The sequence below is a fragment of the Meles meles genome, chromosome 7 (genome assembly GCF_922984935.1).
Source record: "Meles meles chromosome 7, mMelMel3.1 paternal haplotype, whole genome shotgun sequence".
Taxonomy (NCBI): Eukaryota; Metazoa; Chordata; class Mammalia; order Carnivora; family Mustelidae; genus Meles; species Meles meles.
The window spans coordinates 50,855,048-50,879,854 of record NC_060072.1 but is presented as its reverse complement, the minus strand read 5'-3'; the positions used below and the strand labels follow the sequence as shown (position 1 = coordinate 50,879,854).

The 24,807-nt window shown below is 41.9% G+C and overlaps 1 protein-coding gene across 1 annotated transcript in view; it reads left to right on the top strand.

Moving 5' to 3' along the window:
* Positions 1–23,798, top strand: part of IRAK3 (interleukin 1 receptor associated kinase 3) — a 48,909-nt gene extending 25,111 nt beyond the window's left edge. The window contains exons 6-12 of the mRNA XM_046012426.1: positions 121–185; positions 5,996–6,110; positions 7,059–7,177; positions 20,066–20,264; positions 20,533–20,595; positions 20,684–20,848; positions 22,632–23,798. Of these exons, the coding sequence (XP_045868382.1) occupies positions 121–185; positions 5,996–6,110; positions 7,059–7,177; positions 20,066–20,264; positions 20,533–20,595; positions 20,684–20,848; positions 22,632–23,147 (1,242 nt within the window). The 3' untranslated portion in view covers positions 23,148–23,798. The remainder of the gene's footprint in view (positions 1–120; positions 186–5,995; positions 6,111–7,058; positions 7,178–20,065; positions 20,265–20,532; positions 20,596–20,683; positions 20,849–22,631) is intronic.
* The last annotated feature ends 1,009 nt before the right edge of the window (positions 23,799–24,807 follow it).

The window sequence follows — 24,807 nt, the reverse complement described above, 5'->3', positions numbered from 1 at the left end:
TATGCATTCATGAAAAGGGGCAGCTAATTTCCAGGAAGGCTATAGGCCCTGGGTTAAGAATCCCAGAATTAGAGAACCTTTCCTTAATTTTTCTTTCTCATTTTTCTGTACGATATTTAGGAGAAAAAAATGCAGTGTAAGAAACAATGGAAGAGGTTTTTATCTGAGCTTGAAGTTTTACTACTGTGAGTATATTTTGTCTGGAATTTCTCCGTCTGTGCCTGGTTTTCAGCTTTGTGCGTCTTTGATGCTGGCACACCATGTTTGGCGTGGTCGGCATGTAATAAATGTGGGTTGGCCATGAGAACACCGGGTACATTTTTGACATCTGCTTTAGTCTTTTCCTTAGAATACATTTTAAAATAGACCGTTTGCGTAATTCACTTGAACATATTTTAACAAGAAACTGTCACAAGGCAGTGGGTGAAATCATGCGTGACAAACGTGGCTCAAGGTCAAGGAACTCCTAGAACATGAGAATTGTATATATTTGACCATTTCCCCCTTCCTTAGAGACATTCTAGTCCAGAAACTGTTTCATCCATATAACTCTCTGCAGGAAGAGAGTTTAGACAAAGAAATCAAGTGCTTTTGATGTGCATATTATTTTCTGGGAATTCATTCATGAGCCCGGGAGTCCTCGGAGACAAACTAAAATGACTTCATTTTCATATATATTCATATCTGCAGCTGTGCATCTGCTCATCGAAGGCCCTTAACCCTATAGAGCTCACTCATCACCCTTTATGAAAGAAAATGTTCTTTTCAGATGTTTTCTAAAGCAATAAGTGAAGTGGGTGGTGGTGGAGGAGACTAAATCCTTCTTTTATCCCCAGGACCAGAAATCAACACATTATAAGTCTGATCATAAAAATTTAATGTGTATCATTTAGTCAACCAAAAACTAAGACCCAAACTGTAATAGCAGAGGGTTTCTATAGTTCAGCTTTATTTATTTGCTAATGAATAAGTCATAAGTTGGACAATTTCAAAATTCCAAAAGTACCAAAGGGTAAACCAAGAACGGATTTTTTTTTCTGCACTATTATCTTTAATTTCCCCAAGGGCAACAGTTACCCCTTTTCTGTGTCTCTTCCCAGAGGTACTTTATGCACAAGCATGTATATATTTTGTTTTCTTGTTTTCACACCAGGAGTAGCAAATATATTGTTCACTTTGCTTATTTTAGTATTTCATGGTGTGCTGTACTGTGATTTAATTAACCACTCATATCAATGGATTTTTAAGTTTTTTTCTAATCTTTTAATATTAGAAAGTAATGGTGCTGCAACAAGAAAAGCTCGCATATGTTATTTTGTACCTGTTTGAGTTTATCTAAGTTCCCATAATACAATTGCAGGGTCTAATGGTTATATGCATTGTGTAATACCAAATTGTCCTCCAAAAGACATACCAATTTACATATATAAGAACGCCTGGCTCCCCATGTTTTTGGCAACATAGAGTTTATTCTTAACTTTTAATTTTTGCCAGTGTGCTTGGGGAAAATGGTTTCTCGGTGTGGTTTAAATTTTTTTTTCTATTATGGGTGAATCTTTTCACATATTAAGACACCCCCCGGGATGCCTGGGTGGCTCAGTTGGTTAAGCGGTTGCCTTCTGCTCAGGTCATGATCCCAGGATTCTGGGATCGAATCCCACATGGGGCTTCTTACTCAGCGGGGAGCCTGCCTCTCCCTCTCCCTCTGCTCCTGCTCATGTGCACTTGCTCTCTCCTTCTCTCCCTCTCTCTCTGTCAAATAAATAAATTTTTAAAATCTTAAAAAAAAAAAGAGACGTTCATTTTCCACGAAATATCTGATACTATTCTTTGCCCATTTTTAAAAAAAAATTAGGCTGTTGGCATTTCTCTTAATAATTTGTAGGAGCATTTTATGTATTAGAGAAAATTCACATTATTCTTGTTATGAGATGCAAATAATTATTTTTTTAACAGACTGACAACTTGCCTTTACCTTTTCTGGTGTTTGCTATGTGGAAATGGTTTTAATGTAGTGAATTTTTAAATTTAAATTCAATTAATTAATATATAATGTAGTATTAGCTACATTAATATATAATGTAGTAATAAAAGAAATGTAGTATTGGTTTCAGAGTAATGTGTGAATTTAATCTATATTTTCTTTTATGGATTCTGGATTTTATTTCATATATATACATATATATATATTTTTTTAAAGACTCTACCCATTTATTTGACAGAGAGAGAGAACAAGAGAGCAGGGGGAGTGGCAAGCAGAGGGAGAGGGAGGCAAAGAGAGAGGGAAAAGCAGGCTTCTCGCTGAGCAAGAAGCCTGATCCCAGGACCCCAAGATCATGACCTGAGCCAAAGGCAGACACTTCGACTAAGCCACCCAGGCACCCCAGATTCTGAATTTTATATCACAGTTTGAAAGAACTTCCCCAGTGAAAGATCATAAAATAATTCTACCTTGGTTTTTTCAAGCCTTTTTTATGGTTTCATTTTTTACATGTACACATCTGATCCATTTGGATTTGTTCTGATGAGGTGTTTATGTATGACTTTAGAGAGAATTAACAACTCTATGATGTTGAATATTCTTGGTATGCTATTATTATTATTTATATTGCTAATATTTATTTAGTTTTGGGCTTTATACCAATTACATTACATGTAGTAATTCTTTAATCCTCACAACAATCCTGTGAAGTAAATACTGCCCTTATCCCTATTTTGGAGATGAGGAAATTGAAGTAGATCCTACCTTTTTGATCCAACTCATTTCCTAAATCATCTTCAGTCTCCTTCTCAGGTATTTATTTATGAATAAATCAGGTGTAGCCCTCTCCTTTCAGAGCATGCTGCGTGGTGTGGGGTTAGGAGAGAAGTGCATAAGTCAACAGGCAATTTCAGTAAACGAAGGGGTAAGATGGAGACATAGAGGGCGCTCAGGGAGGGGAACATGGTGACCTGGAGGCTGGGCAATAGAATAGGCTTCTTGGAAAAAGTCACATCCAAGCCGAGACCTGAAAATGAGCTTTTTTAGTTCAGTATTAAGGGAATTGCTTAACCCCTGTCCCTTAGACAAAATTGTAAACTCGTTGAGATGTGGCTTCTGTTTCCTTTTAGCGCTTCTTTCCCAAGGGGAGAGGAGGAGGTAATAATTTTTGAGGACCCGGTTCTTGGTTAAATATTTAACTTTTCATTTAATTTAATTAAGAAACTTGGGGGGCGCCTGGGTGGCTCAGCGGGTTAAAGCCTCTGCCTTCGGCTCAGGTCATGATCCCAGGGTCCTGGGATCAAACCCCACATCTGGCTCTCTGCTCAGCAAGGAGCCTGCTCCCTCCCCCCCCCCCGCCCACTTTCTCTGCCTGCCTCTCTGCCTACTTGTGATCTCTGTCTGTCAAATAAATAAATAAAATCTTTAAAAAAAAAAGGAAAGAAATAAACTTGGGAAGGGGTGTCTTAATTATTATTTAAGTTGAAGAATGTTCATCTGCTAGGCTGTAGGGTTGCCGTCACAAGAGAGACAGGGTGTCTTGAACAAAATTTATTTTCTCGCATTTCTGGAGCCTGAGAAGTCCATCAAGGCCCATCTGGTTCTTGGTGAGGATGCTCTCTTGCAGATGACTGCCCTCTAATTCTGTCCTGACATGGTAGAGAGAGAGGGAGCAGATTCTCCAGTATTTCTTCCTATAAAGGCTGTAATCCCATCATGAGTGATCCTATCCTAACCCTGACTAGCTCCCCAAAGCCTCTCCTAACACCTTTACATTGGAGGTTAGGGCTTTGATGTTGGAGCTGGGTGGGAGAGGAGAGGAGGGGTGTGGGGGAGAGACATAATTCCGATCACAGCAAAGATACAGGCTCACAGACACTAACTCACTTGGCCAAGTTCAAAGCTGATGAAAAGAAGACCAGAGATTCAAACCCAGGTCTGTCTGTCGTTCAAGTGTGCCTGCTCTCCCACCCCATGGGACCCTGCATCCTGTTTTCTCTGCAGCAGGCACTCACAAATACGTGGCAAAATGATTTTAAAGCTTTCGTATCTGCAGACCTTCAGATCTATGTAATCTAAAATCCCACCAACTTAAAAACTTGCAGTGAAAAGATGGGTGAGAAGGGTCTGTAGATGCGAAGCCAGAAATCTTTTTCTACGGCTGCCCCACCTTCCATAACTCACTAACTGGTACAGTGTCCAATTTTCTGCTGGACTGGTAATATCTAAAAATAAGCAAATGGTCATTTCTGCTCTGCAAGCAGGAGAGCAGAGCACCTGGCCATGGCTGTGTCTGTATGAGGTCTGCTATCTGCTTTCCAAAAAGATTTCTGTCTCTTTGAATGATTTTAAGGGGCAGGACTCCCAGATAGGGGTACAGATATATTGTTTAGGCAGCCAAATACGCCAGCTGAGTTCCTTTTCAGTCCCTTGCTTTTCATTGTATTATGATGGTCTTGATTATAGTAGGTGTAGGAATTTTGGGTCATGGGCATTTTTTGCCATATTTAAAAGTAAAATATGTTTGTGTTTGTGTATGTACACACACACACACACACACACACACACTTCCTTCTTTAAGGAGGGAGGAATAGAAGAAATCTGAAGCTGTGTGTGCGTATGTGTGTGTATGTGCGTTTTATAGGAACGTTTTGCTATTGGAGAAACTAATAAGTGTTTATAAGTGTTAATAATAAGTGTTTATAAATAGAATCTTTTAAAAAAAAAAGCTTTATTTTAATATCCCCGAGCATGCCTGGAACATAGTAGGCATCCAGTAAATACTTAAATTGAACTGAGTTCACGGTATAGGTGAATTTCACATTTTGTACTTCATAGTTGTTACCTGGGTTCTACTGGTTTTCACAGTGATGATACAGGCATTCAAGAAATAGCTGAGTGGCTCAGCTTGGGTCATGATCTCAGGGTCCTGGGATCAAGCCCTGTGTCGGGATCCCTGCTCAGTGAGGAGTCTGCTTCTCCCTCCGATCCTCTTCCCTACTTGTGTTCTCTCTATGTCTGTCTCAAATAAATAAATAAAAATATTAAAAAAAAGAAATAGAGTTTTGGGGCACCTGAGTAGCTCAATTGGTTAAGCATCCAACTCTGGGACTCTGCTCAAGTCATGATCTCAGAGTTGTGAGATCGAGCCCCACATCTGACTCCATGCTCAGTGGGGAGTCTGCTTGAGATTCTCTCTCTCCCTCTGCCCCTTTCCCTGCTTGCATGCTCTCTCTCTCCATGCTCTCTCTCTTCGCTCTCTCAAATAAATAAATCTTAAAAAAAAAAAGAAATAGAGTTATAAAAGAAAGGAGTCTGAAAATGTATGCTACACTGAGAGAACTCTGGCATTTAAAAATCAGTGACATGTTCTTCAACATCAGAATCACATGTATTTTATTTATCACATGAATTTTATTAATCACATGAATTTTAGATAACTGTACAGCTTTATGAAGACACTGGATGTCACAGCCTTTAGCAGTGTGACTGGTGCCTCGCACAGTATCTGACAGAATGGATGACTAAATGGACGAATAAAAACAGTCTTCTGTACTCTTCTATTTTGGTGACTTACACAGTGTACCTAAAACAATGAAATAAATAATCTCATTTGTACCGTATTTCTTTACTTAATAAATGAGTTATGTTGATAAACAATTTTGACAAACATAATTTAATATCAGATAGTGTCATCTATTTATTGTAAAGTTTTCAAGACTCCCAAATCTTAAGAAATCATTACTTTCTTAAATTTTCTCTTATATTTGGGTATTTTATTTATAGTTGCATGGTCACAATCAATCAGAGTGGCTAGTATTTGTTAGAGCTCTTTAGACCAATTTGGGAAACAAATCTGTGCCATGTGTCCAATGAGATTACTTCTCCCTTGGCCAAATTTATGTTTTGCTTTAGACCTATTACCCATCCCACCTTATCACCCCCAAACCACAGCGCTGTTCATTTCCTATTTGCATAAACAATCTGATGGATTTGAATATCTTTTCTTTCAAGGTTTCATCATCCAAACATCCTGGAGTTGGCTGCCTATTTCACAGAGAGTGAGAAGTTCTGCCTGGTTTATCCATATATGAGAAATGGATCCCTTTTTGACAGATTACAGTGTGTAGTAAGTCATGCCTATGACTCTCCCTGGCCCTCTGACCCCCTGAAGCCCTGAAGAAGCTGCTGAAACGTCTTGTGGGATCCAGGAGGCCAACACGGATTCACAGGAAGGGATAGCCTCCGGTGGCTTTCCCAAGGAACTGGAAGCCTTTTCCATCAGTTAATATTTTACGCTTAAAAAAAGACTCTGCCTAAATACCCGAGTTGTGCTGTGTTGTGCAGCACGGTGGCCAAAAGATTTGCTGGGTTCTTACTCTTTAGCGCTTCCATATCTCAAAGGCGTTTACATCAACTACTCTTATTTCTTAGATAATTTTTATTTGTGTAACTTCACACAAAGTACCATTCAATACAAAGGATAGACATAAAGGTGATACAGCCTCCTTAAAGAGAAAGAGGTTGAATACATGCCTTGATTTCTCATGTCTTTGAAAGATAAGTTTAAAAATTCATTCTGAATAGGTTACATTTCAGTTAGGATAAGAATAAAAACATTATTCTCAATAACCCACATGATTAGGCACAAATAATTTTAAGTCTTATTTAATGAACTTTTTTTTTTTTTTTAAAGTAGGCTCCACACCCAGTGTGGAGCCCAATGTGGGGCTTGAACTCCTGACCCTGAGATCAAGACCTGAGCTGAGATCAAGAGTCAGATGCTTAACCGACTGAGCCATGTCATGCCCCTTATTAGTGAACCTTTAAACATAGTTCCTGGCCATATTTTGATTAAGCTAATATTAAAATTATTGGGTATTTCCATTGGCTGTAAAAAGGCCTGGTATCATTGGCAGCAGAGGAAAATGTATCTTGAATTACAAATAGGTTATGGGAAACCAAAGTGTTCATTGCCTCGCCCTTTCCCGCCTTATCATCTGCTTTTCTTCTGGCATACTCCTATGTAACGAGGACACACGTTTCACTCCCATACTAACTACTGCTGTCTTTTTAGCGTAACACGGCCCCACTCTCTTGGCACATTCGGATCAGTGTTTTAATCGGAACCTCCAAAGCCATTCAGTACTTGCACAACATGGAGCCGTGCTTGGTCATCTGTGGCAGTGTATCAAGGTAAATTACCCCAGAGATTTAGGTGGCACCCAAAAGCCCCTTTCATCATCACGGGTGAGTCGGACTTCACAGTGTTCTCTACCTGTAGTTTCCCTGGTATGTGTATGTGTGTACGGATTAAGAATTCTCATCTAAGAAGGGTGTCTGGGTGGCTCCGTCGGTTAAGCATCTGACTCGTGGTTTTGGCTTGGGTCATGGTCTTTGGGTGATGGTCTCAGGGTCGTGGGATAGGGTCGTGGGATCAGCCTGTGTCGGACTCCGCCCTCAGTGTGGAGTCTGCTTGGGATTCTCTCTCTCCCTCTCCCTCTGTCCCTCCCCCACCTACCTCCATGGGTGCATGCACAACCTGTCTCTCAAGATAAATAAAATCTTTAAAAAAAAATTCTCATCTAAGTATTTACAACTTTACTTTTTTTTTAGTGAAGTACAATCGACATATAATACCCAATTAGTTTCAGGTGTACATTACAGTGATCAAATTTTTTTTTATTAATGAAAATTATATCTACCCAATTTAAAAAGCCACATTTATATGGCCAAAGGGAGAGTTTATATTATCTTTGGGAATTATTAATGAACAGCATAGAATAGACACTATTTGTGTAATTATTTCTGCCACTGAACTTTGAAATGAACCTTATTACTCTCCCTTTTTTCCTTTTAAGTGAGTTTGAAGGAAAGGTTAAGTGACTTAAACAGAGATTCCAAGCAAGACAACAGCAGTAGACAGTAGATGGTAATTAAAATTCTCTGTCCCTGAGTCTGCAGTGTCTTTCTGATTCCACTGAGCCGAAGGCCTCTTAGCTTTACACATTCATCTGTGACAAGCCAGGCAGCAACTCCCAGTGTTCGTTTCTGAGACACGAGAAAATTAGAAGCAACATCTTCCATCCTTTTTTTTTTTTTTTTTCAGGAGACCTAAAGAATCATTCAGACAGAGAGTAGATACTCTGTAGCAAAATCCCCCTGGTGAATTTTTCCTGTGTGCCCTTCATCTCTAATCTGTCCAAAAGTAGGTAAATACACCACGGCTGAGTAGCGGGGATGACTGAATTTAAAAGGCTTCTGCCTCTTCTGAACCATCTCCTGGTATCTTGAAAAAGCTTTTCGTGTGCTTTTGAATTGAGCAAAGAGGGATCAATTGCTTACTTCTTTGTTTTTCTGGTGGAATGAACTGTGTATCAAAAGACTCTAGATTTTTCCTGAGTCCTGGGTGTGTGCGGAAACCAACCACAGGTGTCTGCTCCCATGGTGCTGGGATAATTCATCAACTCTGCTGACCCCAGAGAATCAGCACAGAGTGGGTGCTCCCTCAGGAGACCTGGGTCAGAGATGCACAGCAACGGAATCAGGGGTCTGTCCCAAAGGGCTGAGGTGGTCACCCCCAACCAGAAATGACCCACCTACCTCACCACCAACTCAGCCCAGTATTTTATCTGATAAATAAATATCTGGAATATTGCTGTGCATATATTCTTTTGGTTTAAACTTAAAGTAAGCCTAGCTTCTTTTCCATCCCAAGGGGTAACACATTAATGTTACTAATTTTTCTTTGGTGTGACTGAGCTCATCACATCCTTCCCTGAACACGGAACTTGATGGAAGAGAGGGGTGAAAAGAGATAGAATGTCAAGGTTCTGGTCCTTGACAGACGAGGGAGACAGGGAAGGCACCAACGGGAACAAGGGAGCGTCAGGATGGAGGGCTACACATACAGTCCCTGCCCACGGCCAAGGTTTTCGGCAGCCGGGGATGTGCCCCGCAGCCTCTTTCTCCAGGGATTCGGTGAGAGCTCAGGCAGAGGTATGACACCCACTCTTTCATTGTGGATAGGTGTCTTCAGGCATGTTCCCAGGAAATAGGCTCAGAAAGGAATGACTTGGCCGCAGGAAGGTTTTCGAGTGCTCTCCAGAACAACAGGGCTGCGGAAGGGAAGAAGGAAGGCAGAATTGGGCAGTTGGAGATGCTGAGCTGGGATATGGTGGTAGAGTCTGACCAGTCCTGCGTGGGACTGTGACTTGAACTATGCCTTGGACGAGGTAGCTCCCCTCAGCCAAGTGCAGGTTCCAGGTAAAGGTTTAGCTGTGTGCCATCAGCAGCCACCTCTCCCTGGCTGGGGTTTGTCCCCCTGGGTCCTGAAGGAGGGATCTGGGCCACAGCCCCGCAGCCACTACTGTCCTGGGGAGAGAGATGACTGCCTCGTGCTCTGCAAAATGGACCCAAATAATTTTTCTTTTTCATCTGCTTCCCTCCCCACCCACCTTCTTCCCATCCTTTCCTCTTAGCTCACTATCCCCTAAAGTTTCAGAGACATCTGATTTAAGAAACCGACTCTCTGCTTAATGTGAGTCTGAGCAAATTGCTTAATTGCTGTAATCCTCAGTGTTTCTCTCTGCAAAATGCTAATAAAAGACTAACAGCATCTATCTCTTAGGATTAGGTGACATAAACTACATATGGTGCTTGGCAAAGAGAATGTGCTCATCAAATGGTCAAATGGTGGCTTCTCTTATAATTGGTGGAGATGTGGTAGGAAGCCGGTGGCAAAGGCTAAGAGATACGATGGCCAATCTGTCCTTCTGCTTACCACTCTTAATCCGTTCAGGATGCTATAATCAAAATACTAGAAAGCGGGTGACTTAGACACACTCTTATATTGCTCATGGTTCTGAAGGCTGAAGTCCAAGATCATGGCACCAGCTGATTCTGTGTCTTGTGAAATCCACTTTCTGACTCATAGATGCCCATCTTTCCTCTATCCTCATATGGTGGAGGGGGCAAGGGCTCTCTCTAGGCCTTCTTTTATAGGGATACTTATCCCAGTCATGAGGGCTCTGCCCTCTTGACCTACTTCCCTCCTGAAAGTCTCACCTCCACATACCACCCCACTGGGGGTTAGGATTTCAGCTTATGAATTTGGCGGGGAACACATTCACCTCCATCATCCACTTACTGTGTTTGAAAAGTAGGACCCACAAACCAAGCTCTGTTTTAAGAAAAAGCACTTCTGTGTCAACATATATTTATCGAACATCTTGAACATCACGTTTATTTTAAGTTACAAATATTTACAGAACATCTGTTATATGGAGAGCATTGTATTAGACCACATGGGGTAGATGCTGGTGGTCATGATGTTGTCCTTGAAGGCTCCACCCGGTGAGCAGAGGGATAACACAAACACAGAAAATATTTGCTACAACACGAGAGAAGCCCAATGCCTGTCTGGTCTGAGAAGGGTCATTCTACTTGCAGTTCCAAGCCCAGCCTTTGAGGAGATGGGTCATGGCAGTGGATAGGTTGAAAGAACAGGAGAGAATATTCCTAGCAGAGGCAATAATTTGTTCAATGGAAAGATCAAGTAAAGAGTTACCAAGTGTATAATGAAAGCAAGAAAAATGGGTTGACTGGAGAGGAAGGGACGAGACTGGAGAAGGAAAGGGCTCCTGGGAGGGATGAGGAATGTGGAGGGCAGGGGTATAGTGGGGTTGCATGCTAAGCAGGCTGAAGGGACTCTTGAGGCATTTCTGGGACTATAAGTGGGAACAGAAAGATTCTGGGGTTTCTTACGATGTCTCACACTTAGAAGGAGGCTATTTCTTCCAGGCCAGTATCTCAGGTACTTGTCTGGATGTGGTCAACTATAAAACAATTTCAGTAACACTGCTAGACAGAGTGCCCAGCAGTATCACAGATACAGAGCAACCAAAAGAGATTTGACCAGAGACAGAGAATTTCATGGAAGAGGCAGGATTCAAAGTGGATATGCGCTACCAGCATATTTTATGGTTTTTGGTTGGTGAAGGGGCTGCTGAGGGTTGTTGCCTTCTGGGTTTTCCAAAGGGATCGAGGACTCAAACATAAGCATCTATCAGTTATGCCCGCTCGGGCATGTGTCAGGGTGTGGTGTTCCGGGGCTGTGGGCATTTTTTTGAGATTATGGTTTCACGGGGTTCATCAGTGTGTCACTGTCTGTTCCAGAGCAAATCAGTCCCTTCTACCACCAATGAACTCTTGGCCTTTCTGCTGAGCCTGCCAGCAAGAATGTTAATTAGTACCAACTATAACTATAGGTAGACCCTCCCCTCCCCCTTTCCTTGTGTGCACCGGTTCTCTAGAAACTGGAATGAGATCAACTTCTTTCATTCAGGGCACTGAACATCTGATGGTAACGTCATTCAGCCTCCAGCAGTCTTGACCGAATGTGGATTGGTTGACCCGATTACCCTCCTGATTCTTTCAAATGAACTCTTCACTTTGCTTTAAACTTGGACCTCCCTGGTTCTTGGTCCCTGTTTGTCTAGGCTAGTGCTTTGAGGAAGGTCTAGATTCCTATTCTTCTACCCGTGTCAAATACGTTTTCTCATTCTTTGGAAGGAAAGGCCACTTCCAGGAGAGATGTCCTTTTATTGCACGGCCCTGATAATTGGCTCGAAAAAAGACATCTCAAAAGGTGTGGGAGGAATGACAGCTTACTCACCTCGGCGGTGACCTTTTCTAAGACTAAGTCAGGGCTCTGTTTTTGATGGAGTAAGAAAAGGAAGATATCGTTACCTTTATTTTCTTTTCTTCCTTTGGACCTCAGATTGATAAGTCACAGGAGAGTTTGTCGTATATCATTTGACATCACTAAATAATGTTTTTAATAATATGAAATAACATGGAACAATGCACGCAAAGTAAAATTAAGTTAAAAAAGCCAAATTGAACTCGTATACCGGGTACAGTTATAACTTTGCAGAACTAAATTCATGAATTTTTCAAAAGATTAAGGGGTGCCTGGGTGGCTCAGCAAGTTAAGCCACTGGCTCTTTCTCTTGGCTCAGGTCTTGATCTCGGGGCCATGAATTCAAACCCTGTGTTGGACTCTGTGCTGGGCGTGGAGCCTATCTTAAAAAAAAGAAAAGATTAAAACATACCACACCATGAATTTAGATGGAGAGACTATGGCTTTTTCATGAATGGTTTGTTTTTTCCTTTTCTATCATGTTTTAAAATTTTTTATTTAAGGATTATGTTCTACTATTATAATAAAGGAGAACTCCTTGTCTGGAAATGGGTAGGTGACTTCTGCATCTCTTCCTGGAGTTAGGGGGAGGCAGTGAGGTAATGAGTATGAAGCCCAGGGCCAGGCTTGGCAGTAAGCTGTCATTCCTTCCACGTCATGGACACCGTCTCTAAGCATCTCATCCAGCCTGTCCTTGGACCCTTGCACAGCACATTATTAGTACTCCATTTGGATGCAGTTCTAACCCCTGGAACTTCATTTATTTTGAGCTAAAATCTGTCTTCCTGTGGCTTGCCCATTAACCGTTGTTCTGCCACTATGATTATCTGTATATACTCCAAGGAGACACGAGATCAATTTCATTTTACGTTTGCTTGGTAATCAAGAGTTTCTTATCTTTTATGAGTAGCTGAATAAAAAGGTTTCTTTCAGCCAACTATGGTAACTTGAAAGAGTAGCAAATGGAAAAAGGAGGGTTAGGCTTTAGTCCTGGCTCTGCCATTAAGAAGCTATGTAGCAAAAAAAAAAAAAAAAAAAAAAAGACAAATCTGTTTCATCCCACATTCCATCATTGATGGATTCGTAATGACTTCCCACCTGCAGTGTTGAAAAGGAACCTGGGGTGGGTGCATTCTGAACTCAATTAGTGATATCTGCCAAGGAACCTGGAAGATGCTTTGGCAACATTTGGGCCATCTATTCGCCATTGAGGGATTGGTGTGGGTCCACTTATGGTTTCAAATTCTCTTAATGAACAAATTGATCAGATCAACACACGTTTGCTTGATATTGCCTATGGACTCGACATTATGCTTATGTAAACAACATAAGCTGGTTTCCGAGTAAGTGCCAAATGGTATCGTTGGGGCGGCACAGTGGGAACTTGGAGAAAGGAACACCACTGGAATTCAGGGTAGCGGAGTGAAAACTTCAGGGAAGAAGTGAATCTTGGACTGCAAAGAGGATTTGAATGAAAATAAGGGAGGGAGGAGTACTTTGCAGGTGGGGGAACAGTGTAAACCAAGTCCCGGGACAGTACTTAGCACTGCCTCAGCAGACTGCCTTGGTGAGTGCTAATGGATTCAGGGGGCTGATCAACTGCAGACAGATTAAGGAACTCGGTGAAGGCCAGCCTGACTTTAGACATGGCATAAAAGCTCATTGAATAACTTACTCCTCCCAACAGCCCTGAGTTTGGGTATCATTGGTCTTATCTCAGTGTGACAGAGGAGAAAGCGGACTTAGAGAGGTTTGTAATCGGCCCCTATCCCACGCCTGCAGATGGGGAAAGAGGTAGGGTTCCAGGTTTGTGTGGGTCCAACAATCACGGTTTTATTAAGCAATTAAGTGTTCTGAGCCAGGATTCCTGGGAGCATGTTGGTTTTCTGGGCAGACAGAGAAACTGGGCAGGAGAAGAAACCATCACAAGTGCAAACTTGGGAAATGTTGACATTGAGCACCTAGTGAAAATGGCAGTAGGCAGCAGACTTTGAGGGGAGATTAGGCCTGGAGGTCTGTTTTGGGAATCTTCATCTTGTTCAAGCAATGAGAATAACTAGTCTTCTAAGGCGACACTAAGGACATAGCTGTAGAACACCCAAGGAGGAAGCCAAGCCCACATTTCAAAGGTATTTTCAAGAAGTCTGGTGGTTTAGTTAGCCCAAAAATGTCTTAGTAATTTGAACTCTTCAAAGAGAATGTTATAAAAACAAAATTCACTTCCAGATGGTGGAATTTAAGGGGGAAAAGGATTTAAAGAAAAGAATCTTGCAGAGTTGAAGTCTCTGTTCTTGGCAGAGTCTCTGTTCTTCGGGAAACGAAGATGTTTTTGACTTAGAGAATCACATAAAATCATCTGAAAGCAGTAAACCTTCTTGTTATTTCCATCCTATCCCTTAGCCGGCTTAATTGTTTTCACATTTATGAATGATTTTAAAGTGAAATGCATTTTATCCTCAGCATTTTTCATCCCAGGCATTCATTCCTGTTAATGTTTCCAAAGCCGAGATAATCTCAGTGAACATTTCTTATGTTTCCTCTAAGATCATGTTCTCTGTCCCTATTGCCATGTGTCTCCTGCCAAGTGAAACAGCCTTTCATACAAGGGAGGTGGTTTAGGAAGGAAAGGAGGGGAAAAGCCATATGCTTAAAAATGAATTCTTTAAAAAGGGAAATTGATCAGAGATGTATGGTGGTAGTTAATGCGTGGAGAATTCCCTTTGTGAGGGACTAGAAACACTGAGTGGCTGGGTGGGAGGCCAGAAGCCACAGATAGGCCCCTTCCTACAACCATTACACCCTTGCCTGAGGACCCAAGCTCCGCCTACATTTACCCCCCAGACTTGATATGTGTGGCCAGGACTCTGGCTCAGCTCCGTGTTTGGTAGGGATGTAAAACCTGCCAGGAATGCAAAGTCCATTTGTTTGGTTGATTGTTTCATTAATGAGTCTCCTCCCTCTCCTCTTCCCCTACCCCCAAACACGTACTTTTGTTTTCAGAACCATTTTAGACACAAACAATTGCTTTTCCTCAGACTTCCCTATTTCCCCCGAGTGTCTCCCTTCTTCTAAAATTTCCAGATAGGTTCATTTTTTTTCTCAGGGCTGCCAGCACAATTAAATAGTACACAAATTTAAATTTGTCCTATTAATTATGTTTGCCATCACTGTCTCTAAACCCCAACATTCACTTATTTGTACACATGTGTACAGATGTACATGCACACATTCATGCTAAACAATTCTTTTTTCTCTCCACGATCTGAGAGTATCTGGAAATGTTACTTTAGTCGGGTCAGAACTTCTCTGGAACTCTTCTGATAACTCAACAGATGCCCTGATACTAATTCACCTAAGGACCCTCGCTCTCCAGGGTCATCGTGCATCCCTCTGTACTGTGGTGACTTCACACTGGTGCCTTGAACTTCTAGAGCTACCCAGCCAGTTTCCTGGGATTTTAGGGTGGGTGTAGGATGGACAAAGGCCAGCCTACATCCTTCAGAGTATATTTCAGGGCCCTCCCTATGTAGCAGGCCTTCTGATTACATTTTCTCATTTAATCCTTATAATAAGGCTGAGAGGTGAGCCTTCTCAGATCTTTTACCCAGGAGGAAACTCAGCCTTAGGGAAGTTGTGCTGGTTTGGTTAGAGACAAAATTTCACATCAAAGGCAAGAATATGTGTCACTGGCTGGGGCTTTACATGGAGAAGCTAGGACTCATAAGTCATCAAAAAAGCAGTAACCACCTTTAATACTGTCTCTGAGTTCTGCCTGGGTTCAGTGGAAAAGAAAGAGAAGGTCATGCAATTGGAGGGGAAGGAAAGGGCTTCAGCTTTGACAGATGTATGGCTTGCTGAAGTGGTGGGGGAAAGGGTGTGTGTGCCCTTTTCCGGTAACTTGTAGGTTCCCTGAGAAGCTGGATCTTGCCTCATCTGGTGAGGGGTATCTTGGTGTCATAACAGCAGTGACAGAGAGCAAGATGTCCTGTTGCCTCAAGCTGTCACGAAGAGGGCAGTGGGTCCTCTTTATCTTTGGGACCAACTCGTGGGAGTCCAGACTTTTCTGGAGAATTGCCAGGCACTCAGAGACTGGGCTACTTTGTATCAATAACTCCCCCTAAAATCCTTTAAAAATACGTCTTTTTAAAAACCAGTTATGTGCTTACCAGTCAAATGTGTATTTGCACTTCTATTCAAAATCTGCATTAAAATCTAGAGGTATCATCATGCTTTAGATTTTAGGCCCAATGGCTTCGACTAAATCAGGAAAAAAACTAGTGTGCAAAGAAAGCAAATCTTGTAACCTTTAAGAGGTTCAAGTCCCCCAGAAAGAATTGTCCTGGAGACCCCCGGCAATGGAGAGATGAAGTATGTGACTCCCCAGAGGCAAGATACATATTGACCGTCTTGTGTAGGATTTTCCCTGTCTCCTCAGTGTACCACCACTGATCCTTGTCCTAGGAGAATCATCTAGAGCGGTGATGGTCTGTGTTACAGTAAGTAGCTTTGTGGGAAAGAATCGAGAAGCAGGTTGTGGAGACATGAAATTGAAGGTGTGGACCATTACCTGTATTTCTCGTCTGCCTCTTTGGTAAGCATGATAGCTAGCAAGCCGCCCTTTTGTTCAATTAACTATAGGGTTATGTGATTGCAGTTAGTTTATGTTGTCTTTCTTTTACTAGTCTGTTTTTACCCCCATATTATTACTATATTTTATATTACCCCATATTATTATATAATATTATATATAATTATAATTATATAATATTAGATTATATATTACCCCCATATTCCATTGACCTGCTTGATAGTTGAAAGCATAGCGTGTTCTATTCAAGTCTGCAGTAAGGGAAAGAATGAGGATGGCTCTTACTGTTGAAGGGTCTTTTGCAATTCCTACTTTCTTAAAACAGAACATTCTTCTACCTCAGCTCCTGTTGACTTATCTTTAGAACGGAGGAAATCACTGCACTCAAATTCCGTGTTACGCACTCAAAAGTGTGCTGGTCTTTCCACCAAATGTGATCATTAAAAGTGTAAATGCGGTGCCCTAGAACGATTGCGCACTCTTACTACCGGCCTCTCACTGACCCGAAGTCCTCTGTGGGCGATGTTGTGTCACACATTGTGGTTGCCCGTTCCCCCTAGTCTGTCGGAAGCATGAGTCAGTTGCTGACACTTCCCACTAGCGTTGCTGAGGGCCAAACAAAGGGATTAGATTACGATTTTGTTTTTGATGCTTGGTTGTTTTTTTTCTCTTGTGCTTAGAAAAGACCCTTTCTTCAGGAATTCTAAATGTTTTACAACATCAGCTTTTGCATCCTCATGGGTCTAGCATTTTAAGTTATGATTTTATTATACCTTCTTTAGAGCTGGAGTTGAGGAGGAAGAGGGCGAGATGTTTGCCACTGAAACTCTGGCCTTCGGAGCTTTTCTGTTCCTCTGTGCTGAAATCCAGTGTGTGCGTGCGGGGGGGGGGGGGGGCAGTGTGCAGAAGAGAGTGAGGCTGTCAGTGCGGCAGAAGCTGGGGGGCAGAGGATGGGGTCCTGGTAATGGGAGTTAATGAACCTCTCTGCCCATCTCACCTCCCGGCACATGTGGCAAACTCCTAAATTAAGTATCCTGGTGCTCTGAAATGATCAAGAGATCTCCAGAAGTTTCCTCCTTGATCAGAACACTTGAAGTGTACACGTACCTATGGAAGAAGTAATTATGAACTCAATGTCTATTCTTATCTGGAGCTGGAGAGAAGGTAGGGTCTGTCTGTAGGGGGCCCACATCGTCAGAGGTTTGTCAGGATAGTCAACACTGGTTTCCAGAAGAGATAGAAAGTGAGTGACCTAGATGTACGTGACCCAGGCTGCCCTTGGGAGCTGCCAGGTTTGCCATATATGGAGAAGAGACAAAGCAAGGAGAAAAACGAGGACTGGGATCGATACAGTTGAGGACTGATACAGGTCTGGAGGGCTGGACCCTCGCTAACGTTCTCATACATGCATGGGTCCCACAACAGGTATGCGCGCTGGGACGGATACGTGAGGTGGGCTCTTTGGATTTTGCAATTCTCCTGCTACCCTTAAAGGACAGAGAGTGACATCAAGTTGAGAACGTTTTCTTCTGGATCCCTAAAGAGTCCTGTGGAATGTTTTCATGCTGTTTGTTGGCAACTCAGTTCTAGACAAAGTCCAGGCTAGAAATCTTTTCTTTCTTCTTTTTAAATATTTATCCATTCACATGAGAGAGAGAGAGAACTAGCAGTGGGGAGAGACAGAGGGAGAGAGAGAGAAGCAGACTCCCCACTGAGCAGAGAGCCTGACACAGGGATCGATCCCAGGAACCGGAGACCATGACCTGAGCCAAAGGCTGATGGCCAGCCAACTGACTGAGCCACTCAGGTGCCTCCAGGCTGGAATTCTTAAAGACCCCAGCTTTGAATCCTCGAAATAGAACTAGGACTCTGAGTACACTGGGTTATTAGAACACCTGCATTTCAGACCCGTGAAACTCAATTCTTCCTATCAGCCTACCTATACAGGGCCAGCAGGGGACTTCTGGAACTTTTGTAAGACGCAATATTTTTTCAGGATTAAGAATTTCTTGTTCTTTTCCTGTAGCTATTAACACTATTTTTTTTTTTAAGATTTATTTATTTATTTTAGAGAGTCAGAGACAGGAGTAGGAGGAGCAGAAGGAGAGAGAGAAAGAAGCTCAAGCAGATTCTGCACTGAGTGTGGAGCCCTGGCTTGATCTCAAGGACCCTGAGATCACAACTTGAGCTGAAATCAAGAGTTGGAGGCTTCACTGACCAGGCCACCCCGGCGCCCCACTGTTACCACTTTTAATCACAATGTGCAACACTCTAAATATACCACTTGTCGTTTTTGGATGGGCAGGCCTGGTATTAGAAGCTTTGGTTTCCAGGAACAAAAAGCCAGCTCTGAAGACCTCCCCAAGCAAAACAGAGAAACAGAAACTTTTTCTTGGCCCACCCCCCCCTTTAGCAACATCCATCTGCCCTCTTATGATTCGTTACTAATTTTCATCTTCCTCACCACGTGTTGGGCATTATTGTATGCCGGGTAGTGGGCTGTTTATATTCAGGTCTGGAGTCCCCTTGTTTGCCTCATTTCACTAGCAAGGAAAACGACATGGAGGGGAAAGGGGCAAAGTAAGCCAGCCACGGTCAAGGAGCCAGGGAAGAAGGGCAGAGCTGGGTCTCCCAGCAGGTGTGGGCCGTGTGAAATGCACGGGCTTAGCCTTTCCCATCCCTGCTGCGGCAGCCCTTGGAGGGTTAAATTCAGCTGAGGCTTACTTTACTGTCAGCCACGATGTTAAGGGATTCTTAAGGTTTTTATGGGACAGGTAGCTAAAACTGACTCTAAACACATCGTCTTTACCTCTGCAGGTGTTGATCTTCTAGATAAGTCTCAAAGACTTTTTTTTTAGAATTTATTTATTTATTTGACAGAGAGAGAGATCACAAGTAGGCAGAGAGGCAGGCAGAGAGAGAGGGGGAAGCAGGCTCCCCGCTGAGCAGAGAGCCCCATGCGGGGCTGGATCCCAGGACCCTGAGATCATGACCTGAGCCGAAGGCAGAGGCTTAAACCACTGAGCCACCCAGGTGCCCTCAAAGACATTTTTGTCTTTACTCCATAGAAAGTCCATAGAGATGGGACAGTGGACTAGGGTTTTCCTTAAGGCAGGAGGATTCCTCACCTCACGGCAGGTTAGTGGCTCTCCGCTGATAGGCTGGGCATTCTGCGGCCTGGCTCTGGGCATCTAACAGGTACTCGATTATTAGCTGGTTAAAACCCAGTTCATGTCCTCATTGTGTATCAGAAGAGCGCAAGGAAAGCTGCTTTGGTTTAACTTTAGTTTCTCTTGGTGGCAAAGTATCAACTTTACCCAGCAATTCCCTTTATGTATGTATAAATTTGAAAAGCTCACTGTTCCTAAGTCAGGTTTCCAGCTTACCTTATGTTTTTAGGATTGATTGATTGATTTGAAAGAGAGAGAGTGAGAGACAGCGTGTACACAAATGGGGCGAGGGGTGGAGGGAGAGAGAATCCCAAGCAGACTCCCCGCTGAGCATGGAGCTTAAGGGGGCTCAATCCCAGGACCCTGAGATCACGACCTGAGCTGAAATCAAGAGTCGGTCGCTCAACCGACGGAGACCCCCAGGCGCCCCATGTTCTCATTTTAGAGTTTCATATAATACTTGTATTTATACTTTAAGAAAAATGAGAAAATATCCTCTAGCTCATGGAAGACTATGTATGTCTTTGCATTGTTGGCATTTGGAATTAACTGAGCTTGTCATTTTGTTTTTCACCAGAATGCCTTTATGTTTTTGTCTTGTTGGTCCTTGATTACAATTTTAGTGCAAACATACTTCTGGATGATCAATTCCAACCCAAACTAACTGATTTTGGCATGGCACACTTCCGATCCCACCTGGAACATCAGAGCTCGACCATAAGCATGACCAGCAGCAGCAGTAAACATCTGTGGTATATGCCTGAAGAGTACATCAGACAGGGCAAACTTTCCATTAAGACGGACGTCTACAGCTTTGGAATTGTGAGTACCAGCTCCCAGTCAACGAAGGAGGAAAGCCGATGGCCAGGAATGCTCTAAATTCTAAGAATTTTTTTTAAGGGCTTTCACTTTTAGACCTATTGATTTCCTGTTGCTCTTGTCTTATATGTTAATGTTATGTAATCAGTCAAATAGTAAAACGTAGTCATTGAGTAGAGTGAACGTTATCTATTGTCAAGGTTAATCACTGCAACTGACTCTATGTAGGTGTTTAACATATGTAACTCATTTTATTATATGTTTCCCATAGGTAATAATGGAAGTTCTGACAGGTTGTAAAGTGGTGTTAGATGAGCCAAAGCATATCCAGCTGGTGAGAATTGTCTTTATTTCTGTTCCTGTCTCTCCGTCATTTCGGGGGTAGAGTTCTGAAAGATAAAGTTATCTTCTTCTCTTCCTAGAGGGATCTCCTTATGGAATTGATGGAGAAGAGAGGCCTCGATTCATGTCTTTCATTTCTAGATAAGAAAGTGCATCCCTGTCCTCGGAATTTCTCTGCCAAGCTCTTCTCTTTGGCAGGCCAGTGTGCTATCTCGCGGGCAAAGTTAAGACCATCAATGGATGAAGTGCGTACACATGGTTTATTCAAAACCAAGCCCACAAAACTATGAAAAATCTAAGCTGGATAAATTGTATCTAAGTGAATTCTTTATCAATGGGGCAAATCCAGCCCCTAACAGAGAATTCTAGCCTCATAGTTTTTGCAAGTCACCAAGTCACAGTATTTGGGACTCTGGCAGAGGTCATTGCTAGGTGAGACCAGGGCACCACAAAAATTTAATGAAACACTGAAGTGAGTAGTCCGAAGAGAATTTTATCCAACACTCGTTTAGAGATCTGGTCCATTAAAAATGCATTGTATATTTCCTCTATTGATTTTTAAAATTTACTCATCAATTTAATCATCCATTCATTGATTTGCTTATTTGTTCAACAAATATTTAGCTAGTGCTTACTTGACATGTGCCAGACTTGGTTCTGGGTGCTGAGGGTACAACAGTAATCAAGAGACAGTTGCGGCCCTCAAACTCACAGTCCAAAGTGAGAGTCAGATTACTTAACATGGCATTCCAGGATGGAGAGATAAGCGTGATGGTAGGTGGAAGCCCAGGTCAATATGGGACCATAGAGTCGGAACACATACCAAGTCACGGAAGCCTGTTGATGGAGGTGACGGTGGAGCTATAGTCTAAAGAATAGTGAATTTAGGCAACAGTAAGGACAGAAAGACATGTTAGTAAGGGAGAATCCAGCTCAGGGATGATGGGTTTTATGGCACTAATACCACAGGCAGTTCATAGACATGGGATATGGTGATGGAAAAGCTAGGGTGCTTAAAATGATAGAAAGTTTCAGGTGATAGAGGGACATGAATTCCATTCTGGGATTTGGAGTTTTACCCTGAGTCTATGGTAGAGTTATGAAAGGGTTTTAAACAAGAGGTCAACATAATCTGAATGTAAGGTGCACCAGCCTGGGAGTCAGAGCTGTGTTTTGGGGTTAGCACCACTAGTAAGAGTTATGAGACCTGGAATTTGGGGCCCAAAAAGAGCTATGAGATATATAGTGGAAGAAACATGGAATTGGGAGCCAGATCTGAGGTCAAGCAACAGATCTGCTCCTTACTGGCCAGTGATACTCATTCCCTTTATCTGAGCCTCAGCTTTATTATCTGTGAAATGGGAACAATAATGTTATTTGTGCAGATTAAATGAGTTGATGTGTATGGAAGCACTTTGTAAGTAGTGAAGTTCTCTAAATGTATTTTTAAAAATTACACGTGTATGTGAAGAGATGTTATATGTTCTTCCAGACAAGGTCAGCAGTTTTCTCAGCTTGGGCTGCACATCCAAATCAACTGAGAAGCTTTTAAAATACAGATTCCTGGGCCCCTATCTTCATATGTTGTTGGTGACGATCTTTAGGTTGGGACCAAGGGATCTGTATTTTAAGAAGGCTTCTGTAGAGAATTCTGGCATTTGACAACTACAGATTGGGTTTCCTGGACCCTGACCCTTTATAGTACTCCACATACTAAGGTTGAAGTAAAAAATGTACAGAGACTCACCCCAGGTCTCACAGTAGTCGGTGGCAAATCTGAGCCTCAACTCAGGTCTCTTGGTATTTACTTCAGGCGAGTGTCTTTTATATTTGGCTTTAAGTCTTTTAATTTACTCATTAAATTGAAAGGGTTTAGCTAATTTTTAATACCTTCCCATTCAGAACTCTATAGTTGAACTTAATTCATGAAAATAAGAGAATATTCCGGAATAGGTAGATAGAAAAAAAGGTAAAAGGAGAGGCTATGGAAGTTTAATGTAAATATTTCTTTGCTTCTTGGTGAACTAGGTCCTAACCACTCTTGAAAGTGCTCAAGCCAGCTTATATTTTGCCGAGGATCCTCCCACCTCCCTAAAGTCCTTCAGGTGTCCTTCTCCTCTGTTCTTGGAGAACGTACCGAGTATCCCAGTGGAAGATGATGAAAACCAGAATAATCATTCATTGCCTCATGATAAAGGTTTGAGAAAAGATGGAGTGACTCAGAAAGTTCCATTTGAATGTAGCCAGTCTGAGGTGACGTTTCTGGGCTTTGACAGAATGACAGGCAGCAAGAGAAATGAGGACGCTTGCAACAGGCCCGATTCTTCTTGTCCAGAAAGTTGGTCTCCTGAGCACGCAGCTGTATCCCAGGACCCAAGGACCTATGTTACAGATATGGAGCCTTCGGCAGAAGCAGCAGGTCATTCGTACAGGAGCGGGCCAGTGGAAACCAGCAGTTCCTGTGAATTTTCCTGGAACGAAGGTGAACCATGCAAAAAGGAATCGATTTCACCAGAAGATAAAGAAGAAAGCAAGCATTGGTAAGGCACCTGAATACAGGTACCATCTTGGGAAAATATTGTCACCGTAAGTCATGCTAAGAGGACCATCAATGCCGAGTTTAGGTGATGGAGATCAACAATCTGGACAATGCTATTCCTTCCTTCCCAATCCTTAGGCTCTGACTTCAGACAAACAAAACCTACCAAAAGGGGACTGGGTTCTACTGGCTTCTTCATCATCAGCGCCATGAGCCCTCGGAGCCTACAGTCTGCTAAGTGGGTTCAGTTCAGTTAGATCCCATTGTCTGGTGTAGCTTGCTTGATAAGGTTGTAGGAAGTGTTTAATTTGTAAATGTTAACAGATGGCTTTTTAAAGAATTACCTTTTGGTTTGTTCTAATTAACCCTTAGTATGTTTTCTGTTCATCCCTGTCAAGCCTGCCTGCCTGAAAATGAGCCAGATTCACTCTTGCCTATGACATGTTCGCCATAGAATGGGGATTCTTGCCCAAGATCTGGATTTCTGTATTTAAATTCTTAGGATAGTTTATCACATATCATATGTTGTTGGCTATTACTACATTTTTTTTTAAAACAAACTTAGAGAGGGGCACCTGGGTGGCTCAGTGGATTAAGCCGCTGCCTTCGGCTCGGGTCATGATCTCAGGGTCCTGGGATCGAGCCCCGCATCGGGCTCTCTGCTCCGAAGGGAGCCTGCTTCCTCCTCTCTCTCTGCCTGCCTCTCTGCCTACTTGTGATCTCTCTCTCTGTCAAGTAGATAAATAAAATCTTAAAAAAAAAAAAAACAAAAACTTAGAGACCTATTATATCCTGAGAAGAATGTATGAAATTTTATTCAAGTAGTTTTTGTTTCTGAGAAAAATGGCTGGTCACAAGGTCTGTGTCAGCTTTTTGTTCGATCCTCTACCTGCCAACTCTGCCTTTACTCCTCCTGTTTACTGGGTCTCCCCCTATTGAAATCCTACCCAGTCCATCAATGCCCAGCAGAACTGCCTCTTCCAGGAAGCTTCCCTGATCTCTCCAGCCAGAAGTACACACACTTCATGAGCATTCCCATAGCATGGTTTTGTGTTTCTATTTTATACTTGTTACTTTCTGAATTGTGGCAAAGCTGCCTGTGCCACCTTCTCTCTCTTACTAGATTATAAACTACCTGTACTCATGTCCTATTGTTGCTATAATAAATTTTGACAAACTTAGTGGGTTAAAACAATATAAGTTGGGGTGCCTGACTGGTTGATTCAGTAGAGCATCTAGCTCCTGACCTCAGGGTCATGAGTTCGAGGCCCACAATGAGTGTAGAAATTACTTTAAATATATATATATATATATATTATTCTAAAGTAATATATATATAAATTATTTTACAGTTTACAGTTTAAAAATATATGTGTATATATTTTAAAGATATATATATATACATATATATGTGTATATACACATATATATGTGTGTGTATATATATTTATATATTTATTTATATAAATATATATTTATAAAAATATATATTTATATATTTATATATAAACAATAAATATATAATTCTATATATTATTAATTTAATTTAATGTTAATTATAAATTTAGTCATAAATTTAATTATAAATTAAATTAAATATATAAATAATATATATTTATATATTTATATATATATTTATTTATATATATATATTATTTTACAGTT